General features: G+C 36.3%; 1 protein-coding gene across 1 annotated transcript; it reads right to left on the bottom strand.

Moving 5' to 3' along the window:
* Positions 1-321: 321 nt before the first annotated feature.
* Positions 322-19,216, bottom strand: LOC149232537 (cytochrome P450 86B1-like). Its single transcript, XM_089381936.1, has 4 exons — positions 19,019-19,216; positions 6,594-7,867; positions 5,746-5,824; positions 322-393 (listed from the first exon to the last, which is right to left on the bottom strand). Exons 1-4 carry the CDS (start codon positions 19,214-19,216, stop codon positions 322-324), a joined length of 1,623 nt encoding a protein of 540 aa, XP_089238062.1.
* Between the last annotated feature and the right edge of the window lie 3,998 nt (positions 19,217-23,214).

The following is a 23,214-nucleotide window of genomic DNA, read 5'->3' as shown; positions in this document are numbered from 1 at the left end:
AATTTGGCTTCACAGGACGCTCAGGGTCGATTCTCACACGATAACGAAGAATAATATGAGCAGCCACACACTTCATGTTCAGGTAAGCCAAATCTCTTCCCAAGCACAACCGAGGGCCAGCATTGGAAACTGTTGAGGTCATAATTCCAACTGTGCAACCGTACATCCCCAAAACCACTCAGCAAAACCATAAACCATTTTATGCATATCGGACCGCTTTTGTGTGAAAGTGGTTTCCGTATTTTTGACTCCGATACGATTTGGTGCAGACACGTGGCTCTCCCCATACGTCATCATCTCTGACATATCGGGACGTAAAGTTCAACCCAAAATTGCCTTCCGATATTCTCCTCCACCGTCAGATCTGCTCTCGAGCTCTCCATCGTCGATTACCTGAAGATGCATACGAGCCAACATTTAATATTTACGTGGATTTGAAGATTGGTTGACTGCGGTAAAATAATTAACGAATTAAATGTTCCCGTAGAAGTATTGGTAGGGGCTTTAAATTTTAATTTTTTTTTATACGCACGAAGGTATGGTGAATTTAAAAGAGGCATGGTCATTTTGTTATTATATTCACGCAATATCCAAAAAATATAGAAGCTCGTACATTATGTAATTTTGTTTGGTTGACTTTTTTTTTGTGAAATGACTCGAGGTTTACATAGTAGTGAATATGAAACTGTTGATGTATTGTAATGTAAGTTTTAATATGTGAGAGCTCGGGGGGCAGCGAAAGAGAAGAGAGAATTTGCACAGAAGTGCATGAAGAAAAGAACAGAGAGGAGCGCATTTGTTTTGTAAGCATGTGTAAATTTTTGTTTTTACAGCAGTATGTAAAAGAAGGTTTTACACCAATAAGTAATATGTTTTCATAGTAGTGAATGTAAATGAGAGTTTTACCCAGCAGAGTAAATTCTCATGTGGAGACAGCGTAAATGTTTTTGCTTGAATGTATTTTTGTGGTGAATCCCTCTCAGCAAAGAGGATGAATATGTATCAGGCATATATTTTAATGAATAGAAATGTTTTTATGGTGGTGAAATACTTTGTTCCTCAGTAAAAAAAAATTTAAGCTTTCCTGTGCAAAAAGATCCTGTGGAGTTGAAACAGAGCATTGCCTCTGTGGTGTTAAATTTTTTTTTGTTTTTGGGATTTTATCAGAAAAATCCCCAACAGTGGTATCGGAGCCAAGTTTAGGCTCTTTGAAGGTGACAAAGAAGCTGAAGGGAGGAGCTTGTTGCAGCAGTAAAACTTCTCAAGCAGAGTGAAGGCTCAGTCAAGAAAATACTCAGGTATTTCACAAAGTTTTTTTTATGTGTTGCTGAAGAAGCAGTCAGTTGTTTTAAAATACACAGTCAAGAAATTGAAGCATAGTTGAGGCTGCAAGAATGGCTGGCACAAGCACCAGTAATAGCATGGGTATGCAGCTCCCATTATTTGATGGTAAAAACTATGACTATTGGGCAATAACAATGAAAGCCTTGTTTGCTTCCCAAGACTTATGGGAAATAGTTGAGGAAGGTTTTGAACAACCAGCAGATGAAAATGAGTTTAATGCATTAACTCAAGGAGAGAAGGATCTATTAAAGAGCTGCAAGAAGAAGGATTCAAAAGCCCTTTTCTTCTTGTATCAAGCAGTGCATGGAAGCATGTTTCTAAGGTTAGCAGCAGCTAAGATATCAAATGAAGCATGGCAAACCCTCAAGATAGCCTATCAAGGCATGGAGAGAGTGAAGACAGCAAAACTACAATTGCTGAGAAAAGATTTTGAGAATCTGTGCATGAGGGAGTCAGACAACATTGACTCATTCTTCACACATGTAATTGGTTTGGTCACACAGATAAGGACTCATGGAGAAACCCTTGAAGATAGGAGGATTGTGGAGAAAATATTGAGGGTCTTACCCTCAAAGTTTGATGTGATTGTCACCACCATTGAAGAGACAAAGGATCTCTCAAAATTTTCAGTTGATGAGCTACATGCATCACTGATAACACATGAGCAGAGGTTGAGTAGGAATGAGAACTCATCTCTAGAGCAAGCCTTCAAGACCTAGATGTCCTTTGGAAGAGGAAGAGGTCAAGGCAGAGGAAACAAAAGAGGAAGAGGCAGAAGCCAGAACAGAGGTGGAAGGAACAGCCCAGCAAATGCACAAGGAAGAGGCAGCAATCCAAATCAGAACCAAGGCCAAGGTAGCAGCCAACAAAGAGGGCAACATCATGCTCAAGGACAAAGGTATGAAAAATCCAATGTCGAATGCTATTATTGTAAAAGATATGGGCATTATGCCTGTGAATGTAGGAAGAAACAACATGATATGAGTAATAGTCAAAATGCAAATGTCACTAGAGAAAACATCAGCCAAAATAATGTGTTGTTAGCTTGTAACATGGCTGAAACAAACAGTGAAGACATATGGTTTTTAGACTCAGGTTGCAACAACCATATGACTGGAAACATAGCCTTCTTTTCTGCCCCAGATAAAAATGTGAAATCAGAAGTCACACTAGGAACTCATAGTAAAATCTCTGTTATGGGAAAAGGAGAGGTAAAAATATTTACAAAGCAAGGAGAAAGGAAAACCATAGCAGATGTCTACTATGTCCCTGGAATGAGATGTAACCTCTTGAGTATTGGACAGCTTGTCCATAAGGGGTACAATGTTTTCTTTAAAAATGATGTATGCACCATCATGGATATAGCACCTAGCAAAAGATGCATTGCTGAAGTAAAAATGACAAGGAACAGGATGTTCCCTCTTAGGATCAGGGCAGATTTGAAAAACAAAAATGAAATTGCAGCAGTCACCCAAGAGGCTTTCCAAAGCGTGCCAAAATATGAGAATTGGTTGTGGCACTTGAGATTTGGACATCTCAATTTCGGAGGTCTAAATTTGTTGAGCAGGAAAGGAATGGTAAGAGGACTACCATTGATAGAGAAACGAGACAGCCTATGTGAAGGTTGCATTTTGGGGAAACAACATAGAGAAAGTTTTCCATCAGGGACGAGTATAAGGGCAAAGACACCCTTAGAGATCATCCACTCAGATTTATGTGGACCAATGCAAGCTCCATCATTAGCAGGCAGCCAATATTTCCTAACATTCATTGATGACTTTACAAGAAAGACTTGGATATATTTCCTTAAAAACAAAAGTGAAGTGTTTGAAAAATTCCAAAATTTCAAGGCATTTGTGGAGAACCAAAGCGGGCTGCATATAAAAGTTTTGAGAACTAATAGAGGAGGTGAGTATATCTCCAAGGAATTCCTAAGATTTTGTAGAGAAAATGGAATTCACAAACAGTTTACAGCAAGGTACACCCCACATCAAAATGGAGTTGCTGAAAGGAAGAACAAGACCATCATGGATATGGCGAGGAGCATGCTGAAAGCAAAGCATTTGCCAAATGATTATTGGGCTAAAGCTGTAAATTGTGCAGTGTATATTTTGAACAGGTGTCCTACAAAAGCAGTGATGAACAAGGTGCCAGAAGAAGCATGGAGTGGGAGAAAGCAAGGAGTCACCCACATGAGAGTTTTTGGATATGTGGCCTATGCACACATACCAGATCAGCTAAGGAGGAAGTTGGACAGCAAAGGGGAGAAATGTCTTTTCATTCGATACAGTGAGGAATCCAAGGCCTACAGGTTGTATATCCCATCCACTAAGAAGTTTTTTGTCAGCAGAGATGTTCAATTCATTGAAGAGGAAGCTTGGGATGGAAGCATAGAGAAAACAGTGAATGTTAAAAGCTGTTTGTCTCATGATGAAGATGAAGAGGAGGTGGCTGAAATGCATCCCCAAACAGCAGCGCCAACACAAGGACAGCAAGGGACACCATTAAGGATAAATGAAAGTGCTTCTCCAAGCACACCACAAGGAGGAAATTCAAGTGCATCATCAAGCACTTGCACACCAAATGAAAGAGGTAAGAAATTTAGAAATCTAAGTGACATTTATGATGAAGGAATGAATTCCTTATTTTCCTTGTATTGTCATGTTGATGATCCTATTCATTTCGAAGATGCAATTAAAGATAAGAAATGGATAGAAGCTATGGATGAGGAAATGAATGCCATAGAGAGAAACAAAACATGGGATTTGGTTGAGCTACCAAAAGGCAAAGAAGTCATTGGAGTCAAATGGGTTTACAAGACCAAGAGCAATGCTGAAGGCAAGATAGAAAGACACAAGGCAAGGCTGGTTGTCAAAGGGTATAAGCAGCAGTATGGGAGAGATTATGAGGAGACCTTCGCACCGGTTGCAAGAATGGAAACCGTGAGAGCAGTGTTGTCCATAGCAGCTCAAAACAAATGGAAAGTCTACCAAATGGACGTGAAGTCAGCATTCCTAAATGGAGTGTTAAAAGAAGAGGTGTACATTGAACAACCTCTAGGCTATGAGAAGAAAGGTGAAGAGCACAAAGTGTGCAAATTGAAGAAGGCTTTTTATGGGCTAAAGCAAGCGCCAAGAGCATGGTACAGCATGATAGATTCTTATCTATTGGATAATGAATTCGACAAGTGTGAAGGAGAACCCACCGTCTACATCAAAGAAAAAGATGGTAAAATTTTGATTGTTGTCTTATATGTTGATGATGTTATTTTCACAGGAAATGATGATCAGCTCATTGAGAATTTTAAATCAGTCATGAAAGAGGAATTTGAAATGACTGACATGGGTTTCTTGAGATACTTCTTAGGCATAGAAGTAGATCAAAATGAAAAAGGAATTTTTATCTCACAAACTAAATATGTAAATCAAGTATTGGGCAGATTTAACATGCAAGAATGCAAAGCAGCGATCACTCCCACAGTAATGGGATTAAAACTCAGCAGAGAGGACAACAGCAAGGATTTTGATCCTAGTTTGTACAAGAGTATTGTTGGCAGCCTTATGTATTTAACAGCAACTAGGCCTGATATTATGTATGCTGTTAGTTTAATTTCCAGATTCATGGAGAGGCCAAAGGAGGCACATTGGCAGGCAGCAAAAAGAATTTTAAGGTATGTCAAAGGTACTAAAATGTTTGGAATTTTATATAATGTCTCAGAATATTCAGATTTGGTTGGATACACAGATAGTGATTGGGCTGGAAGTGTAGATGACCGGAAAAGTACTTCCGGTTATGTTTTTCATATGGGTTCAGGAGCCATTTCATGGGCTTCTAAGAAGCAGTCCATTGTAGCATTGTCTACAGCAGAGGTTGAATATGTGGCAGCTACAGCAGCAGCATGTCAAGCAGTGTGGATGAGAAGGATGCTGAGAAGCTTAGGCCAAGAGCAGGCAAAAGCGACAGTAATTTTTTGTGACAATAGCTCAGCTATTGCATTGTCAAAGAATTCAGTGTTTCATAAGAGAACGAAACACATTGATACAAGGTTTCACTACATCAGAGAATTGGTGAACAATGGAGAAATTGTCATAGAACATTACAGGACTCAAGAACAGGTTGCAGACATCTTGACAAAGCCTTTGGATCAGAAAAGCTTTGAATTTTTGAGGAAGTGTCTGGGTATGACTGAATGCCCAGCAGTTGAAATTAAAGGGGACTGTTGAGGTCATAATTCCAACTGCGCAACCGTACATCCCCAAAACCGCTCAGCAAAACCATAAACCATTTTATGCATATCGGACCGCTTTTGCGTGAAAGTGGTTTCCGTATTTTTGACTCCGATACGATTTGGTGCAGACACGTGGCTCTCCCCATACGTCATCATCTCTGACATATCGGGACGTAAAGTTCAACCCAAAATTGGCTTCCGATATTCTCCTCCACCGTCAGATCTGCTCCCGAGCTCTCCGTCGTCGATTGCCTGAAGATGCATACGAGCCAGCATTTAATATTTACGTGGATTTGAAGATTGGTTGACCGCGGTAAAATAATTAACGAATTAAATGTTCCCGTAGAAGTATTGGTAGGGGCTTTAAATTTTAATTTTTTTTATACGCACGAAGGTATGGTGAATTTAAAAGAGGCATGGTCATTTTGTTATTATATTCACGCAATATCCAAAAATATAGAAGCTCGTACATTATGTAATTTTGTTTGGTTGACTTTTTTTGTGAAATGACTCGAGGTTTACATAGTAGTGAATATGAAACTGTTGATGTATTGTAATGTAAGTTGTAATATGTGAGAGCTCGGGGGGCAGCGAAAGAGAAGAGAGAATTTGCACAGCAGTGCATGAAGAAAAGCACAGAGAGGAGCGCATTTGTTTTGTAAGCATGTGTAAATTTTTGTTTTTACAGCAGTATGTAAAAGAAGGTTTTACACAAGTAAGTAATATGTTTTCACAGCAGTGAATGTAAATGAGAGTTTTACCCAGCAGAGTAAATTCTCATGTGGAGACAGAGTAAATGTTTTTGCTTGAATGTATTTTTGTGGTGAATCCCTCTTAGCAAAAAGGATGAATATGTATCAGGCATATATTTGAATGAATAGAAATGTTTTTATGGTGGTGAAATAGTCTGTTCCTCACTAAATTTTTTTTAAGCTTCCCTGTACAAAAAGATCCTGTGGAGTTGAAATTTTTTTTTGTTTTTGGGATTTTATCAGAAAAATCCCCAACAGAAACAGGATACCTGTAATCAGATTCTTTGATACAAACTCCATATTTGTTAATCCATCTCTCTGGCTTAAACTCTCTGGCATCCTTACCCCACACGCTCTCCAGCCTGTTGGTGGCGTAAATAAGAAACAGAATCTTTGAGCCCCTATTTACAAACGTCCCATCAGGCAAAACGTGGTCTCTTAATGCTTCTTTGTAATTGACAGGGACAGCAAGGTAGAGCCTCAGAGATTCACACAAGGCAGCCTGCAAATACTGCATCAGTTTCAAGTCATCCATACTGAAACGAACAGTATTGACATCAGAGGGCTTGATACCATATTTAGTCTTCAAGATGTGGTACAACTCAGAGAGAATTTTTTGCTCTACATTTGGGTATTGGTCTAGCAGCCAAAAAAGCCATGAAATCTGCAATGCAGTAGTATCTCTGCCTGCTAGAATAATGCTGAGGCTTAAATCCTCCAATGACTTATCAGAAGCATAACGCCCTTCTTCTGCCTCTAGTCTGATCCAAGCAGACATAATATCTGCACACTCTGACCGCTTTTCTTCCTTTATATTTTCTAACTCTGCACGTCTGGCTTTAATTATTTTTGACGCAAATTCACGCACTGTACCCATGACTGTGCTGTGTTTTCGCTCGAAGCTCACGTTGAAAAATTTCATAAGTTTCCATAATATAGGAAAAAAATTCAACCTGTATGTGCACGATTCAATGGCTTCGTCAAAGGCCCTTACGAAGGGTACCTCTGGGAAACCGAGACTCAGGCATCCGGGGTCCCTGCCAGATATGATATAACACACATTATCAAAGCTCAACCGCAGAAACACATCCTGCAGATCTAATGAAGTTGTTAACTTCATGCGCGAGTCCTCCAGCACTGGAATCAGTCTTTCGAGGAATAGTGTTTGAATTGGATTTATATTCTGTCCTCTTGAATTCCCGCTGGCCAGAACCATGGCCACGGCCTTCCTCTGACGCTTCCAGAGCTCTCCATCCACAGTGAATAAACCGTCTCCAAATATGTCGAAGTAGACAGAATTGAAATAACAACCCTTGGGGAAACTAGGGAACTCGGTTTTCAGAATGTACTCTAAATTTTGCGGGCTGCGTGTTGCAATTTCGAACAGAGAATTGCTTCCCCATGGGCCTTTGAATCTGAATGTTCCGTTATTTCGGCTCAGTATGCCCGTTGCCCACTCGTATCTGTTTCTCATATTCCACAGCAACGACGGCAGCATGCCATACACGGTCCAATTCACCGGGTCTCCCTTGGTTCTCTTCAGCTGCGCCAAATACCACGATAGGATGACCGTAACTAATAGTCCCACCAAGCAGATTATCTCCATCTCTACAGTTTTCTCATTCAACCGCAGAGCGAACCATCTAATCGTTTATCAACGTCGGAAAGGATTAAAGTCCTTTGAATATAGATTTCATTCAATCTCATAATTATTATTATTTACAAACAATTTCATGCACAAATCTTCAATTCAACGAATCTCTTATAGTCATTATTTATTAGGCTATATGATATTTAATGCGGTCCCGGTTAAATATTCTATAAACTAATAAATATTGTGCTTGACATACAGTCATCGAGTTTCTTGTCCTACAATGTTCGGTTTCATTCGTTTTGCTATAAAGGTGATTGGTGACATTTTAATTTGTTTGGTCGATGCGAAGCTCTGATTCACCTGAAATGCTAGCTGCCAGCTGACATTTCCGCTGCCCAGGGTTTGCTGAAGGTATGTCATGAGCATGAGCAGGGGAGCTTGGAGATACTTTGGCGTACCCGCAGAACTGTGAGCTCAGATAGCATTTAATATATAGGTGTGGAGTGATCGCTAACATTTAATACAAGTTTCACAAGTTTGTAAAAAAATATATATTTTAATTGTGGGACAGATTGCGTTTTGGTTTCTTTAATGTATTGGTTTTTTTTAATGGTGAAGCTTCACAATCAATCACAAATACTTAGTTAAATAGATTATTCCAAGAACTAGTGGCTAGAATATCTGCATAATTTTCCAAGTTGTCATTGAAATTCTTTAAATTTAAAATGAAATGCTTTTCTGTTTTCCGTTTTAGTGAAGAACAAAAAATACATACTCTTTCTTGGCACACTTCTTTTTGCATTTTGGAGGGCCATGTTTCACAACAGAGTTGATGAGAATTAGTGGTTAACTGACCAATAAGAATTTTGCCTCTCCAAAAAATATTAACCTCTATGTAAGCTTTTTTGTTGACGACTCTAGTGGGATTAAACATTTCAAGAGTAAGAGTAGTTTTACAAGGCCATAATATTGCCCAGAAAATAGTGGAAATTTAGCTAAGATTTTGACCAAAATTCCATACAATTTTTGAGAAATGTAAATCACATCTGTCAAGTTTCAATATGTTCCATGTCTCAAGGGTTTTTGAGTTTTTGTGGTCAATCCATTTACACCATAAAAAACAATTTAAACACTCCTAAAATGTTTCACCCATTTTCAATCATCGAAGATATATAATATATAGGCTTGTTGAATAGTATAAGTCAAAATTTGATAATTATTATAATTCCTTTTTATTAAAATTGTGAAGTTTAAATTTATAATATTTTCTTTACATGAATTAACCTAAATTAAATAAATTCAATTTCTATATAATTTATAGTTTAATTATCTAAATTAAATGTAACTGTCATTTTTCATTTTATTAATTAAATTGATAAAGTAGTAAATAATTTTATTAAATGATTTAAGTGAATGGTTTTATAAAATTTATAATATAATAATAAGTTGAATATAGAGAGTTGTTGCTTAGTACCAGCCTCTTATGCAAAAAATAATTGATAGGAGAAGCATGCAAATCTTAAATTTTTTTTAATTATTAAAACTTATGATTTGCAAGTTCCATTTTGTAAGCAACATTATAATACTTTAGATCTTCTTCAACTATTGAATTTAGGTTTCTAGTTTAGAATATTAAAACAAATTTTCAAAATATTAAAACAAATAAAATTGTTAAAGTTTTTATGTAGGGAGATTTTTATAGTTGAATTCACAAATTTAAGATTCATTAAGTGTTCCATTAAAACAATGAAATTTCTATTTTGCATTAAAATCATTTATAACAAAAAATTACACACCAAATGGCATCAATTGAGTTATGTTTGTTGTTTATATCCGTAGATAACTAATGCATCTACACATGCTAATAAGTCTTTACCTTGCATTATTTGACAACTTGATATTCATGACTCCTACATAAGTTTTCCATAAATTCAAGCTAGCTATTAAATGTAGGTAAAAATGTTTGTAAGAAAAATATTATATAATATTAAAAGAACACATAATTAATTATGAAAAGGCATGTTGGGTTGGGAGCATACCAAAGAACTATAAATATTTATAATGTACTAGCCATTGTTTTTTCTTATCAATACATTATATTATTTCCAAATATGTAGTGTAGTTTAAAATGTTTGAAAAATATTAAATAAACATATAATTAATTATGGAAAGGCATGTTGACTTAAGGGAATACCAAAGAGCTATAAAAAATTATAATAGAGGGGGCATTGTCTTTTTTATCAATATATTATATTATTTTGAAATATGTTGTTAGTAAAGGAGTAGTTAAATTTTAGACATTTTATAATTTTATGAAAAAAAATAGAAAAATATTTATAAGTATTTAGAGACTTTAAGTTAGATAGATGTCTTTTATACATAATCAATATTTGGTTGAGCTTTCGAACCAACTAATGTGGTCCATCTATGATGGACAACATTAGTTGGTGCGAAACGTGCACCAAATTTTGATTATATGATTTATCTCAAAGACATATATCTACATTATGGATCACAAAAGTCTTAGATCTAAAAGACTTTAAGTTATTAATAGATTAGATAGGAAATAAACTTAAAATTTAGACTATAATGGGAAACTTATAAGTATTGAGACTTTAAGTTATTCTTATATTAAGTACATTATATATGTTAATATCATAAATAAAAGTGAATCTATATATAAAGTAATTTCACATATATATATTAAATGACCAAAAGGAATATCATTAAATAAAATGTGTTTGTTAAAAAATTTCAAAAAACTTGAGCAAACTTTGTAAATTATTTTCAAAAATTACACAATAATTAAAAGTCAATTATTTTAAAAAATTACACATTAATTAAAAGTCAATCATGAGTTTGACGCACTTATTTAAAAATAATTTTTTCATAAATATTGAGATTTTATGTGTGTACTATTTTGAATAAATATTGAGATTTAATGTGTGTACTATTTTGACACTTGCTCTCATACAATTTTTTTTTAATAAATAATGATTTTTTCATAAATATTGAGATTTGATGTGTCTACTCTTATGATATGACACGTAGTGGTATATATAATTTTTTTGATTTTTTATTTTTAAAATAATTTTTTTTCTAATAAATTCTATTTATAGCTCCATAAAGTTACTCATTTCAACTCTATGAGCCAATAAGAAAATAGAAATTCAAATTTCAAAAAATAATTTTTATTTTCAAAATATTCATTTTAATAGTTATTTTTTTCAAAACCTTAATAGACTTCATAAAATCCTTTTAAAAATTTTAGAACTAACTGAACGTCAAAGCATTTTGATTATAAAATGATTACAATATAACCTAGTGGGTAACAAAAACAATTTTAAGATTGTTGTCAAACTAAATATCAAACTGGTATATTAGACAAGTTATTTATGGAAAATGGACTCTAAATATTATTTAAATGTAGGGGAGAGATGTCTAATGTTCTGCAAGGACTAGTAATTGATATAGTACTTGCCCCACCAAACCATTAGAATTCGAGACTTGTGCAACCAATATTTAACCAAAAATAAATACCATTAAGTGCAAATATGTTTTAATTTATGTCCGAAATTTTCCAAAACATTAATTGGGCCCACAAGTGTCCATAAATAGTATCTTAATACTTAAGAGTACAAAACATATTGACCCAACTAGAAAACAAATAAAACCATAAATCTTTCCAAAATGGTCTATTCCAGAAGTACAAAGTAGCAATCACTTGAACCCCCACTCATGAGAACTAAAGATATTTAGTCCAAATAAATATTCATACATGCAAATAATAAAAGTGAATCTATGTCATCCATAACTGCTATGTTGTTCAACATTTAAGCCTAATGTGTTCAATAAATGGCACCCATCCCAATAACTTCAATAAATGACACCCAACCCATTCTATTTCTCATTAAAATAGATCAAAGAACATTGATCAACAAATAACAAATTCTGAGCCATTGGATCACATCAAATTAAATCGAGATCACACATTTAAAATGAAACCATTGCAATCCATGCCCATGCTTACCACCATTCAAATTCAAGTGTGAAAAAACTATAAAAGAAGTTCAACCACTCCTGAGGTCGCATGTTATGCATTCAAACTATTCACTAGTCTTGGAGACAAACCGTCACATAACATTTGATAGTATATTCAGGTTGGTTATTTTAATTACAACACACTTTTCTTACAGTTCTATTTTCATTTCTCACTGTTTATTTCATTTCTTACAGTTTCATTTCCATGAAAATATATATTTTTTCATTTTTCTATATTCTCAATCATTTTAAAGTTGATTGGAAAATATGACACAACCATAATGAAGACTATTGGCTAGTATGGCTAGCTACAGATGAAAAAGAAGAGAACAACTGAAATCTTAGTGGAAGTATTCTAACTTTTCTAAGCAACTGCAGTTCTGTCGAGGTGTTGTCCATTGCATACAACGATCTCACTGGTCCAATCCCCTCTCTACCCTAAATCTGGCTGAAAATAGCATGATGGGTACCATACCTGAAGCTATTGGCAATTTGACTTGGCTCATCTACCTAAATATTTATCAAAATAACTCTACTGATAGCGTACATCAGGCCATAATAAAATTGAGACAACTAGCCAGCTTAACTAAATAAGTTCAAACAACGGTGACTACAAGTAATTCAAATGTTCCAAATATTTCTAATTCAGCCTTAGCAACGAAGAGTGGCCCATGCCACAAGTTGTTGAATCAAAAGGTTAGGGAAAATACTATCTTTAAGAAACATAACTAATAAAATGTGTTAGATTGTATTTTACACTAAATGTTTTTATAATAAATTGAGACGTTAATCTTGTGTTGAATATTTGAATGAAATGTTATGTCTTCCTCATAAAATTCTGAAGTATTACAATTAGATTGAACTTGGTCAATTAATGTTCTCATCATTCCCTTCAATATGTTCTCAGGTTGGTTATGGTAACTAAGACCATTATTGTTGGCACAAGATAGAATATATGAAAACACCAAGATAAGCCTACAATATTGACACTAGCAATCTTGGATCAAATCTTGCAGGAGAAACTTCTACTACAATGGAAGTTTCTTCAATAGTCTTTAGACAATCTAATCCTGATTACTCTAATGAACTTTTGAGCCATGAAAAATAGGTAATTTTCTCTTATCCATAGAATTTAATATTGATGGCATTATTCCCATATTCAATAACTATATTGGATATTTCTCTAATCTAATCTCATATCTTGATATTTGAATGGCTAGGAGAATTTTGCAGCTTTTTGAGTTTGTTGACAAGTACTAAGGAAAGTATGACAAATTTATTACAACGGTGAGAGAATATTATGGGTCAATTATTGGATATGATTTAAGTTCTTTTCAACTTGAAAGAAACATAAGGAAAACACTACTTGAACTACATTATTGACAATGCGGGTCCACTTCGTGAGACAATGTGGGCCATGAATGAATTCAATTGCAATAACAAACATGAGTCTAAACAAAATAATTCAAACAAAAACAACTACCATATCAACATCTTAACCAGAAAAGGAACTCGGTGACACTTTTTATAGTTGAAATTCCTCTTATATCTTCCTTCATGTTTGAAGAGTGTTAACTATTGGAATAACAACAGTATTGACATTAGGTCTTGAAGTTGCCAAAGAACAAAAATGAGAATTCAAGGATAGCCACAAAGAAAAAAAGCAATGCAGAAGTACCTAAAGCATTACAATCAACAATAAGTATAGGGGTCTTCTCATAGTACCAGAAGAAGGTGGAAACCTAGGGAAAACAAGCAATGCAGAAGTTTATGAAGCATTACAATCAACAATAAATAGATGGGTATGCTCAGATGACAAGAATGTAGAAACTAAAATGATCTTTTGGGAAAATTAAATACTAAAAGCATGCAAATATGTGAGTAGAGGTAGACATGGCACTTAGAGAGCTAATGAAACTAAACAATATTCACAAACATGAGGATAAACAATTGAATTTAAATAACAGTTTATAAAAAATAGCTAAACTAACTATTTATAAAATAAGAGTTGAAATTCCTAGGATGTATGTGAGTATCTCCAAAATTGTGAGACTTTACATTTTTCAACATTTAAGGATTAAGTTTAATTGAAAAAATAGTAAGCGAGTGCACTTTATAACTAGGTCCAAGAACACAGCTAAGGCTACCCTCAGTGGCCAAACAACTTGCAGAATTACCATGTCTTCCCAATCCAAACCTAGGATGTTTGTGGTCACTATGAATAACAATAAACACAAACATGAGGCTAAACAAATTAATTCAAACAACAATAACTACAAGATCAACATCTTAACCATAAAAGGAACTAGGATAGAGCCAATAGAAAATAATCCTCACTCAGAAATTTATGAAGCATTAGAGTCAACAACAAGTAGAGAGGACTTCTCATAGTACGAGAAGAATGTGGAAACCGAAAGTAGTTTTCCAAGTACAAATACAATCATGGTATTTTAAGTGTAAAAACAAGTTATCAAAACAACAATCACTGATAATTTTGAAGACATAGAACAAAATGATTTTGTAGATTTGATTTTTCAAGGATACTAACATACATGTTGATAATTGCCTATAATAAAGTAAGAGCATTTTTGCCTTGTATGAAAGAATAATTTTCAAATATTCTTAGCTAAATGCATGCAATAATTCTCCAAGTTGTTGCATCTATGGAAAGAGTTAGTAATGTTTCTTGTACAAGGAGAAGTGGCACGAGAGTGACAAGGGGTTCCCTGCTGCGATGCCCATCATCAGATGAGGATAGGATAGGTGATGTGAATGTCAACAATGCCCTAAGAAACATTGTTGAGGATGACCGTGCGACTGAAGCTGATGTTGTCACACCATCACCCACAGAGCCACCGTCAACAATAGTCCAATGGGCATGTTCAACTAAAAAGACCAACGCTATAACAGGATGGAAAAAAGAAGAAATGTTAGTTGCAATTTACAACACAGAGTTTAATGGATACTTAGTTCGGGCATCTGCGAAAGAACATGGTATTCCTCCCTCATCAATACATTACTGGATAAATGGACTCACTCATACAAAACGTAGAGGGCCTCTTACAGTTATGACTGAAGAGGAAGAGGCCAATGTGGTTGAGTGGTGTAAAGAGATGACCCAATTGGGACATGGGCTAGAGTTGATACAACTCAAATCCACAGTTGTTCAAATTTGTCAAGGGAGGCCAAACCCATTCAAAGATGGTTTTTGTTGTAAATCATGGTGGTTTGGGTTTAAAAAAAGGCATCGAGACCTTTTATTGCATACAACTGAGCGCCTTGACAGAGACAGAGCATTAAATTTGCGCGCTGCAGTTGTGTAGCATTTCTGTGACACTCCTTCTAGTGCTTGTGATAAACATTCTTATCATGCAGACCATATATGGAACTATGATGAAACAAGTTTACAGGTAGGGAAAAATTATGGCATGCAGGTAATTGCCAAAAGAGGGAGCTGAAATGTGCCAAAGGTTTTTCCTAAGAGAGAGGAGTGGATAACTATTTTATGTTGTGTCAATACAATTGGTACTTCAATCCCAGGATTTTATCTATTCAAAGGTAAAAATCAAATGAAAAACTATATACAATACTGTGAACCAGGTGCATGCATGGTTGCACATCCCCATGCATGGATGACTAAAGAATTGTTTTTAAATTCGCTTGTCACTTTGTTGCATCTGTACCAAGTGGCATCTCACCTAATAACAAATAGCTATTAATATTAGATGGCCATGGAAGCCACATGGCTGCACAAACAATTAAGGAAGAAATTTTTTTTGGCATTGAACTATTGACATTACCTGTTCATTCCACTGACAAATTACAACCCCTTGATGTCAGTGTGTTTGGCCCTTTCAAAAACTATTTCAGGTCAAAGCGTGTTGCATGGATGACAAAGAATCTAGGGGTTTAGGCGAAAAGGTTTTGAGCTAGCAGAGATTGTAATTAAAGCTTTTAAAAGGGCTCTCACACCATCAAATATCAAGGCTAGCTTTAGGAGGATAGGTTCAATCTGGCCACTAAATTATGCTCTTATGCATGATACTAGTTGTAGTCAAGCATTTCATGTGGATGGTCAGGAAGAAGGGCATGTCCAAACAGGTGTTGAAGTGCAAGAAGTAGATGAACAAGATGATGTGATTGAAGTGGGTAATATGATTTCCCTCTCTCAAGGACACTTATATAATGAACATGATGAAACTATATGTGAAACATGGTATAATAAGGAACAAATTTGCAATAACATCGAGATCGTTCTACCAACTCAAGAACACGAAACTTCTATTGTTGATATTGTTAATGACATTGTTGAACATGTAGTTGACAATGACTAATTGACATTGCCAAGCCAAGTAACCCCACCGTCATGGTTGGCAGAAGCCATGATTAATATGAATGAACATAGTGTCTCAACAACCATTGAACAAAACATGAACATGCTCTCACAATCAACAAAATTGAACAGTGAAACTGTTCATTTTTTTGTGGATAATAGATCAATGGAAGAAGATGAAGCACATAATGACGCATCAAATGAAGATTACAACATAGTTCAATCAGTTGTCTCAGATACTAAAAGGGAAGTACCAAGCAATTGCATGCAAGTGGGAGGGGTGGAGAAGATACTTGGTCAGTTCCCAAAGCTACCAGTAGAGAGAGTATTAATGAAAAAAAACAAGGTACACCGGGTAGCCTTCGTTTGGGTCGAAGTTCATAGTTACTCAACTCAGAAGACTATATAAACCTATTAGTTGAGTCTAAAAAAAAGAAATTTGAAATGCATGAATTAAAATAGAAAAGGAAGGATTGAGACAAGGAGAAGAAGGCATCAAGGATTGTTGCAACACAATGTCAAGTAGATGAAAGGCTTGAAAGAGATAAAGAAAGGCAAGATAAGGACCAACAAAAAAAATTGTGAAGACAAGAAAAGGAATCAAGAAAGGCACAACAAATGGTTGAAAAGGAAAAATGGATAATGTGTGGCCTGAAATTACTACGGGGGTTCAACCTCATTGAATCTCTCGTACATTCTTTACCCCCGCAAATTTTAAAAGAAATAACTTATTTTATTTAATTGACGGCTTTTGAATGTGAGAAACCTGCAAGAAGATCTAGGTCGTCCGATCAACAGGCCACAAATCTGACAACAATCGCATGGAAAATTAGAACAAAGTTTATTTTAGAAATCGAACGTGATAGTGTATCAAATATAGTTTAATTCACTAAAGTCTGGGCCAATCGCAGCCGTTCATCGAAACAGACGAGATCCGACGGATATCGGGTGCAAAAGTAATCGGGTTTTATCTTTGAAATCAGACTCGATAGATCATTAACTGGAAGTTTTTATTTCTTATCGGGTCTATATGGGAGTCAAACAGGCATTAAAAAAGTGGACTCGATAAGGTTTAGTTCAAACAGGTTTAAAGTTTCAGGAGTTCCGAAGGATCTGCCTGTTTATTGAATGAGTGGTCGAACGATGATCACTTACAGCTCAGGTGGACCCGACAGGTTTATGACCTAGACTGTTAATCCTTTTTAGTTCCGTGGTAAACTATGTTCTGCGTAAATTAGCCAATTCCGTTGTTTAATCAAAATAACCAAAGTTAGAGGGATATGATCAAAACTTCAAAAGGATGGTGACTGGTCGGGTTTCATTATGTTTTGGCCAATCAAAACACTCCTGATACATACGTGTGCCCAAGTCCATGCACGGGGTTTTTTCAAATACAATTTGTTATGTTAAAACAGTTTAACCATTATTAAAGAATCTACAGAGAAAATTCATCAACAACCAAGCAACAAATCTGAAAGAGAACAATCATCATCATTTTTCTAAATTCTGTTACTTCTTGTTATTTTATTTATGAGGTGTCTTTTATCCTCTGTGTAATATTCTGTAATAACTTTCACTTTAGACACTTAGGAGAATAGTCAAGTAGTTTGACAGTTTTGGTGATTACCAACTAACTCATAATGTATAAAAAGAGGAATTTTTATAAAGAAGGGGTTCGAATTTTGGAGAACCTGGGAATACTAGGCCACTAAATTCCTGATACAGTTGTTGATTAATGAAAGAATAAGAAGTTTTCCTTACATTTTTGGGTATGATTTTGTGACTTCTTTGTTATGTGTCATCTTATATTTTCTTCCTTTAAGTATGGTAATGAAGTTGCAGGTCTTATTTTCTTATGTAAATGAAGTTAAAATCCCTTAAAAGAGCACTCCTATACTTGAAGTTCCCACCTCTGCAATTCTTCTAAGTTACAGATAGTAGTTTCTGTGTAAGACAACATATTATCTTTAACTTCTCCAAGTGTCACAGATAGTAGATTCTATGTAAAACAACATATTGTCTCTGACTTCTTCAAGATTTCTTCATTCATCATTTATATTCAACAATCAAATGGAATTCTGATGTTTTCATGTCACCTAAGTATTAAGGGTTAAAAACCAAGTCTTTCAGGTCTTTCATTTGAGAATACAACATACAATTAAGTGACAAACAAGTGACAATAATTATAAACATTAATGTCTTAAGCACAATTTCTACACAACCAGGAAATTGGTTTCTTAAGGTAAAACATTAATTGGTGCCATTGCCGGGGAGAGAAGACAATAACACTTTTCCCTAGGTTTTCAATATTTTCCTCTAGTTTTTCAGTGGGGAGGAAATATTTTCCTATTTTGAACAAAAGTAATAACTCTGGCTCCAAAGAGACCCCATACAAGGTCAGATAGCTCACAGCAAAAATTTGAAGCCCTTTTAGACCCTTGTAGCTATTCATCCTTTTTCTTCATAATTTCTTTATTCCTTTGTGCCTCCTCTTCTCTTTCCCATTCTTCTTTTAACCGTTTTTCTCTTAGGGAATCCATCATTCTCTTATGAATCTTGAGTGGAGTCACTCCCTCCTACAGAGAGAGTGCCAACTACTTCCATTTTTACAGGTCTGCCAATAACAACGATTTCTCAGAATGCCATCCTTCAACAGGACCCGACGTTCCCCAGCATGCATCACAAATTAAAGGTGTAGCAGCCTCCTAAGGGCAAAACTCTCTCACCTTAGCTACTGGTTCTTGTGTAAAAAAAACTTCGTCAGTGGGTTTTGTCACAGTTTCTTTGTTTTCCTTGTCAACTTCCATTTTTACTGCTAGTTCTTGTGTGGTAGTAGTAATATCCACAAGCTTTTGTTCATCATTTTCTTTCAGACCAGCTTCAATCTCTGCTGCTGGTTCTTGTGTGACAACAACAGTGACCATCGGCTCATGGATTTTATCTTTTTATTCCTCCTCTTGGTTGATTTCCTCCTCCACTGTTGTTCTTGGTGAAATAGCAGTGTTAACCAAGGGTTCCTGTGTATCCATTGCTTGATCACTCTCTGTGGATTGTCCTGTCTCGGTTGCTTGTTCTTGTGTATGAACAACGTCCTCGACAAGTTCTTGTGTAACAACTTCCCAAATTTCAGTTTGAATCCCCCTCGAGGTAGTGTCTACTGCACAGACTTTGAATCCAGCTTCCACCAACTTCTCAACACAGGCCATGCACAAAGTGCCCAGGATTTATCCCCATCTGGCCCTGTCCACGACTTCTGCCAAAGTATCTAGCCCTGGGGCTTTTGGCTCTACCTTTTCTACTGCTATCTGTTCCCTCAATTCTTTAATTTCCTTTTCTAAAATTTCAATTTTCGATAGCAAAGACTGCATTTTCCTCTTACCAGGTGAAGGAGGTTTTTTTGCCTGAGCTTGCTCGTCGTCCTTCTCCTCGACTGCCTCTTTTTCCTTTCTCGACATGGATTGGGACTATGGGTGCCTACTAATCCTTATTCTTTGCTTTGGCCTTCTGTCACCAATTGGTTTATCAACCGACTTCTTGCTGACCCTCACTGTCGAGGATTGGGGCTGCTCCTTTGTCACCTTTGGAGTTTCCCTAGTCATCTCAGTTTGCCTTCTGCAAGTAGTCCTAGGCCTTTTCCTCATGAACTCTTCCTAATTCTTGCCCTGTCAGCTCAAGGCATCTGGCACAATGAGTTTAATAAGGCCATGGTTCGTAACACACGTTTCTGGATGTGCAACCATTTTGACATCCGTAGTCATGTGCCTAATATTTTCCAGCAAGAAATAAGGAAGGTTGATCATCTGCTAACAGTGGAGATGGTTCAACAATGGGAAATGGTAATTAAACACAATTGTTTCTCTTCCCTCACAAGTAATGTACTTAATGAGGAAGAGAGAAACATCCGCCCATGGCTGGGGGAGTGACAACCTATCAATTCCCCTGCCTTTCTTAACCAACGACTCGCTTTCTTGAAGAAAATCCCCTTTCAGTGAGGGGTCATTAACCTTCCTAGTAAACCATCTCTTACCTTCTGGTAGCAATCCTATTACTTTGGTGATAACTTCTTCCGTGAGCTCCAATTTCAATCGTTTGACTTCTGTCTAGTTTCTTTCCAGGTTCTTTTCAAATTCCATGGCCACAACATTGTCTGATCCTTCCAATCTCTGGAAGAATTCGAACCATACTGCATCTATGAAAACCTGGCATGCTTCAAGGTAATCTTCCAGGGATTTTGTAGACCCTGCCTCGTGCCGTATTGCTGATCCTCCGATTGCCTATGCAATTTAGTGCTATTTCACTTGCTTATCCTTCCCTCCAGCACACACTCTATATGTTTCAGTATGTCCTACTATCTTCCTCCTCTCCAAACACTCTGAATGGGGATTCAGAGCTTCCAACAGGGGTAGATGGTAGGGTGTCAGGGTGGCGCAGGTGAAGATTTTGGATTAGGATTTGGCATGCATGGTTCGTACTGCTCAATGATTTTTTCCTTAATGGTGAGTCATGGGGAGGTCTCGTCAGTGGTGCCCTTACCCTTTTTGGTATGATTCGGTATTAAGTAACAATAACTACCAAGTCACATGCCTTAATTGCTGGATTTTTCAAATAATTACAAATCATGTGATGGTCATGTTGCAATGTGATTCGTTCCCCCCCCCCCCCCCCCCCATCTTAATTATGGCAGTTGTCCTCAGCCATCAATAGGCATGTTAAGTTGCCATAATTACAAAATGAAATGAATTCAATATTACCTTTTTGATGACGTACCTGGGTGACGTGGGACAAATTAATGGGCGACGCGACGTCGACTCATACTCTGGCAAAGAGACGCGCGAACTTAAATCTGATGACGAGGTGCACGATGATGTTTTTGCTGTTTATTACAATAGAATATCTCATTTTATTCTTGAAAGGTCATCGATTGTTACAGGTGTAACAGCCAAGACGACTGATATATATTAATTTAATTTCTTCAAAAAGATAAAGAACAAAAGATCGTGTAACAACATTTATCGCATGATATACTTTGGAATATCAAATTCTGTTACAAAGGTTGTAACAGCCGCCACCAGGTGGTTTTTAATTGCTACTAAAGTTTCTGTTTACACCTGAGAAAGGTTTTCACAACATATTATTGTTATTATTATAATGATTATTATTATTATTATTATTATTATTATTATTTATTTTTATAGTTTGACGGTGTAACAGTTGCCACCATGTGGTTTTCAACTGTTACACTTATTGGAAAAAATAATTTTTTTGTGGCATAGATTGGCTTTCCCCTGTTCCGGTAATCTGTAGATCTGAATTTGTGAAAATGTTGACAAATGAATCCTTTGAGGTAGGTTTGTGATATAATGGAAGATAGTGCCCATTTGCAAGTAATGGTGTCCTTGCACTGTCAACGGTTACCAAATTTATAGTCCCATTGTCAAAGATTGCATCTACCTCATGAGGACCTAGCCATCTGGTGCAGAGGTTACCCTTGAAGTATTTAAACCTTGAGTCGTATAAGAGAACCCAATATCATTTCTGGAAATGTTTCTTCTTTATAAATCTATCATGCCACTTAGCTCTCTGTTGCTAGATAATCTCTGTTTGCTGGATAGCAGCCAACTGTTTCTCCTCCAATTCATTGAGCTGGTTCAATCTCTCCCTTTGCGCTATAGGTGTAGAGAATAGTGTGCACCATGTTGGGTAAGGGGGATATAGTTGTTATAGATTGCTGTAACAACAACCTGTAACAGCATCCAATGTGTAACAACAATCTATAACAGTAGCAACCTGTAACAGCACCTTGTATGTAGCAGCAATTTGTAACAGCACTCAGGGTGTAACAGCGAACCATTCTACCCTCTCCTGTAGTTAATCCATGCTACATGTCTACTCCATAGCTTCATTCTCACGAGCCAACACCTGAAAAAGATGAACTTCCCAACATACTCCTTCAATGCTCTCCAGTTAACCAAAAAAAGGAATAAAGCCTCGTATTATTCGGTAAAATACAACAAAGTAACATGATAGTAAAATGGATTAAAAAGGTAAGAAAATGGAGAGTTTGGTCATATAAGGGCACAGGCTTGGAGGACCGAAATGTCAAAAAATGGGAAAGAATGTGCAGAAAATAGGTAAGAAACCACACCAAACATGGTGCACACTATTCTCTATGCCCATAACACTTTTGGAAGTTTGTCATCCTAATTTCTTTGATGACTAGTCATAGTCTTAGTAAGGATCCCCTCAATGAATTTATTAGTGCTTTCTACTTGGCCATTTACCCGTGGATGGTAAGGCCTTGTTATTCTGTGATGGATTTTATATTTTTCGACCAACTCCTGGATCTTATGAGATGTGAATTGCGGCCCTCTGTCTATGACTATCTCCCTGGGTATGCCAAACTGGACGAAGATGTCTTCAAACAAAAATTCTGAGACAGCTTGCTCCATGTCTATGGTTAGTGCCTTCACCTCGACACATTTGTGACATAGTGAGTATAAAGCAAGATGTAGGATCTCTGTCTAGATGAAGGATTGGTTTGTCCTACAAAATCTAGAGCCGACTTCTCAAAAGGTTTTCTGATGATCTAGGGTTGTAATGACATCTCATCTGAATGCAGTGGTTGGCCCATCCTTTGACAACTATCACATCCCTTCACAAACTTCTTGGCATCTTGAAATATTGTCGGCCAGTAGTACCCTGTTGAAAGGACTTTGTATCCTGTCCGTTTGTCTGTGAAGTGTCCTTCACAAGGTTCCTCATGGCATGCTTTGAGGATATCAAAGACCTCGTCCTCTCTAACACAGTGTCTGATCTAGAAATCAGGTCCAGTGTGATAAAGGTTCCCATCTATCCAAGTATATGTAGCACTTTGTTGTATGATTTTCCTTTTCTCCTTGGAGGACAAATACTGGGGAAACTT

The sequence above is a fragment of the Pinus tabuliformis genome, chromosome J, assembly GCF_031772625.1.
Source record: "Pinus tabuliformis cultivar Carrire ecotype Pingquan chromosome J, CPIR1, whole genome shotgun sequence".
Taxonomy (NCBI): Eukaryota; Viridiplantae; Streptophyta; class Pinopsida; order Pinales; family Pinaceae; genus Pinus; species Pinus tabuliformis.
Note: the sequence above shows the minus strand (reverse complement) of the source record. Positions and strands in the feature narration are given on the sequence as shown.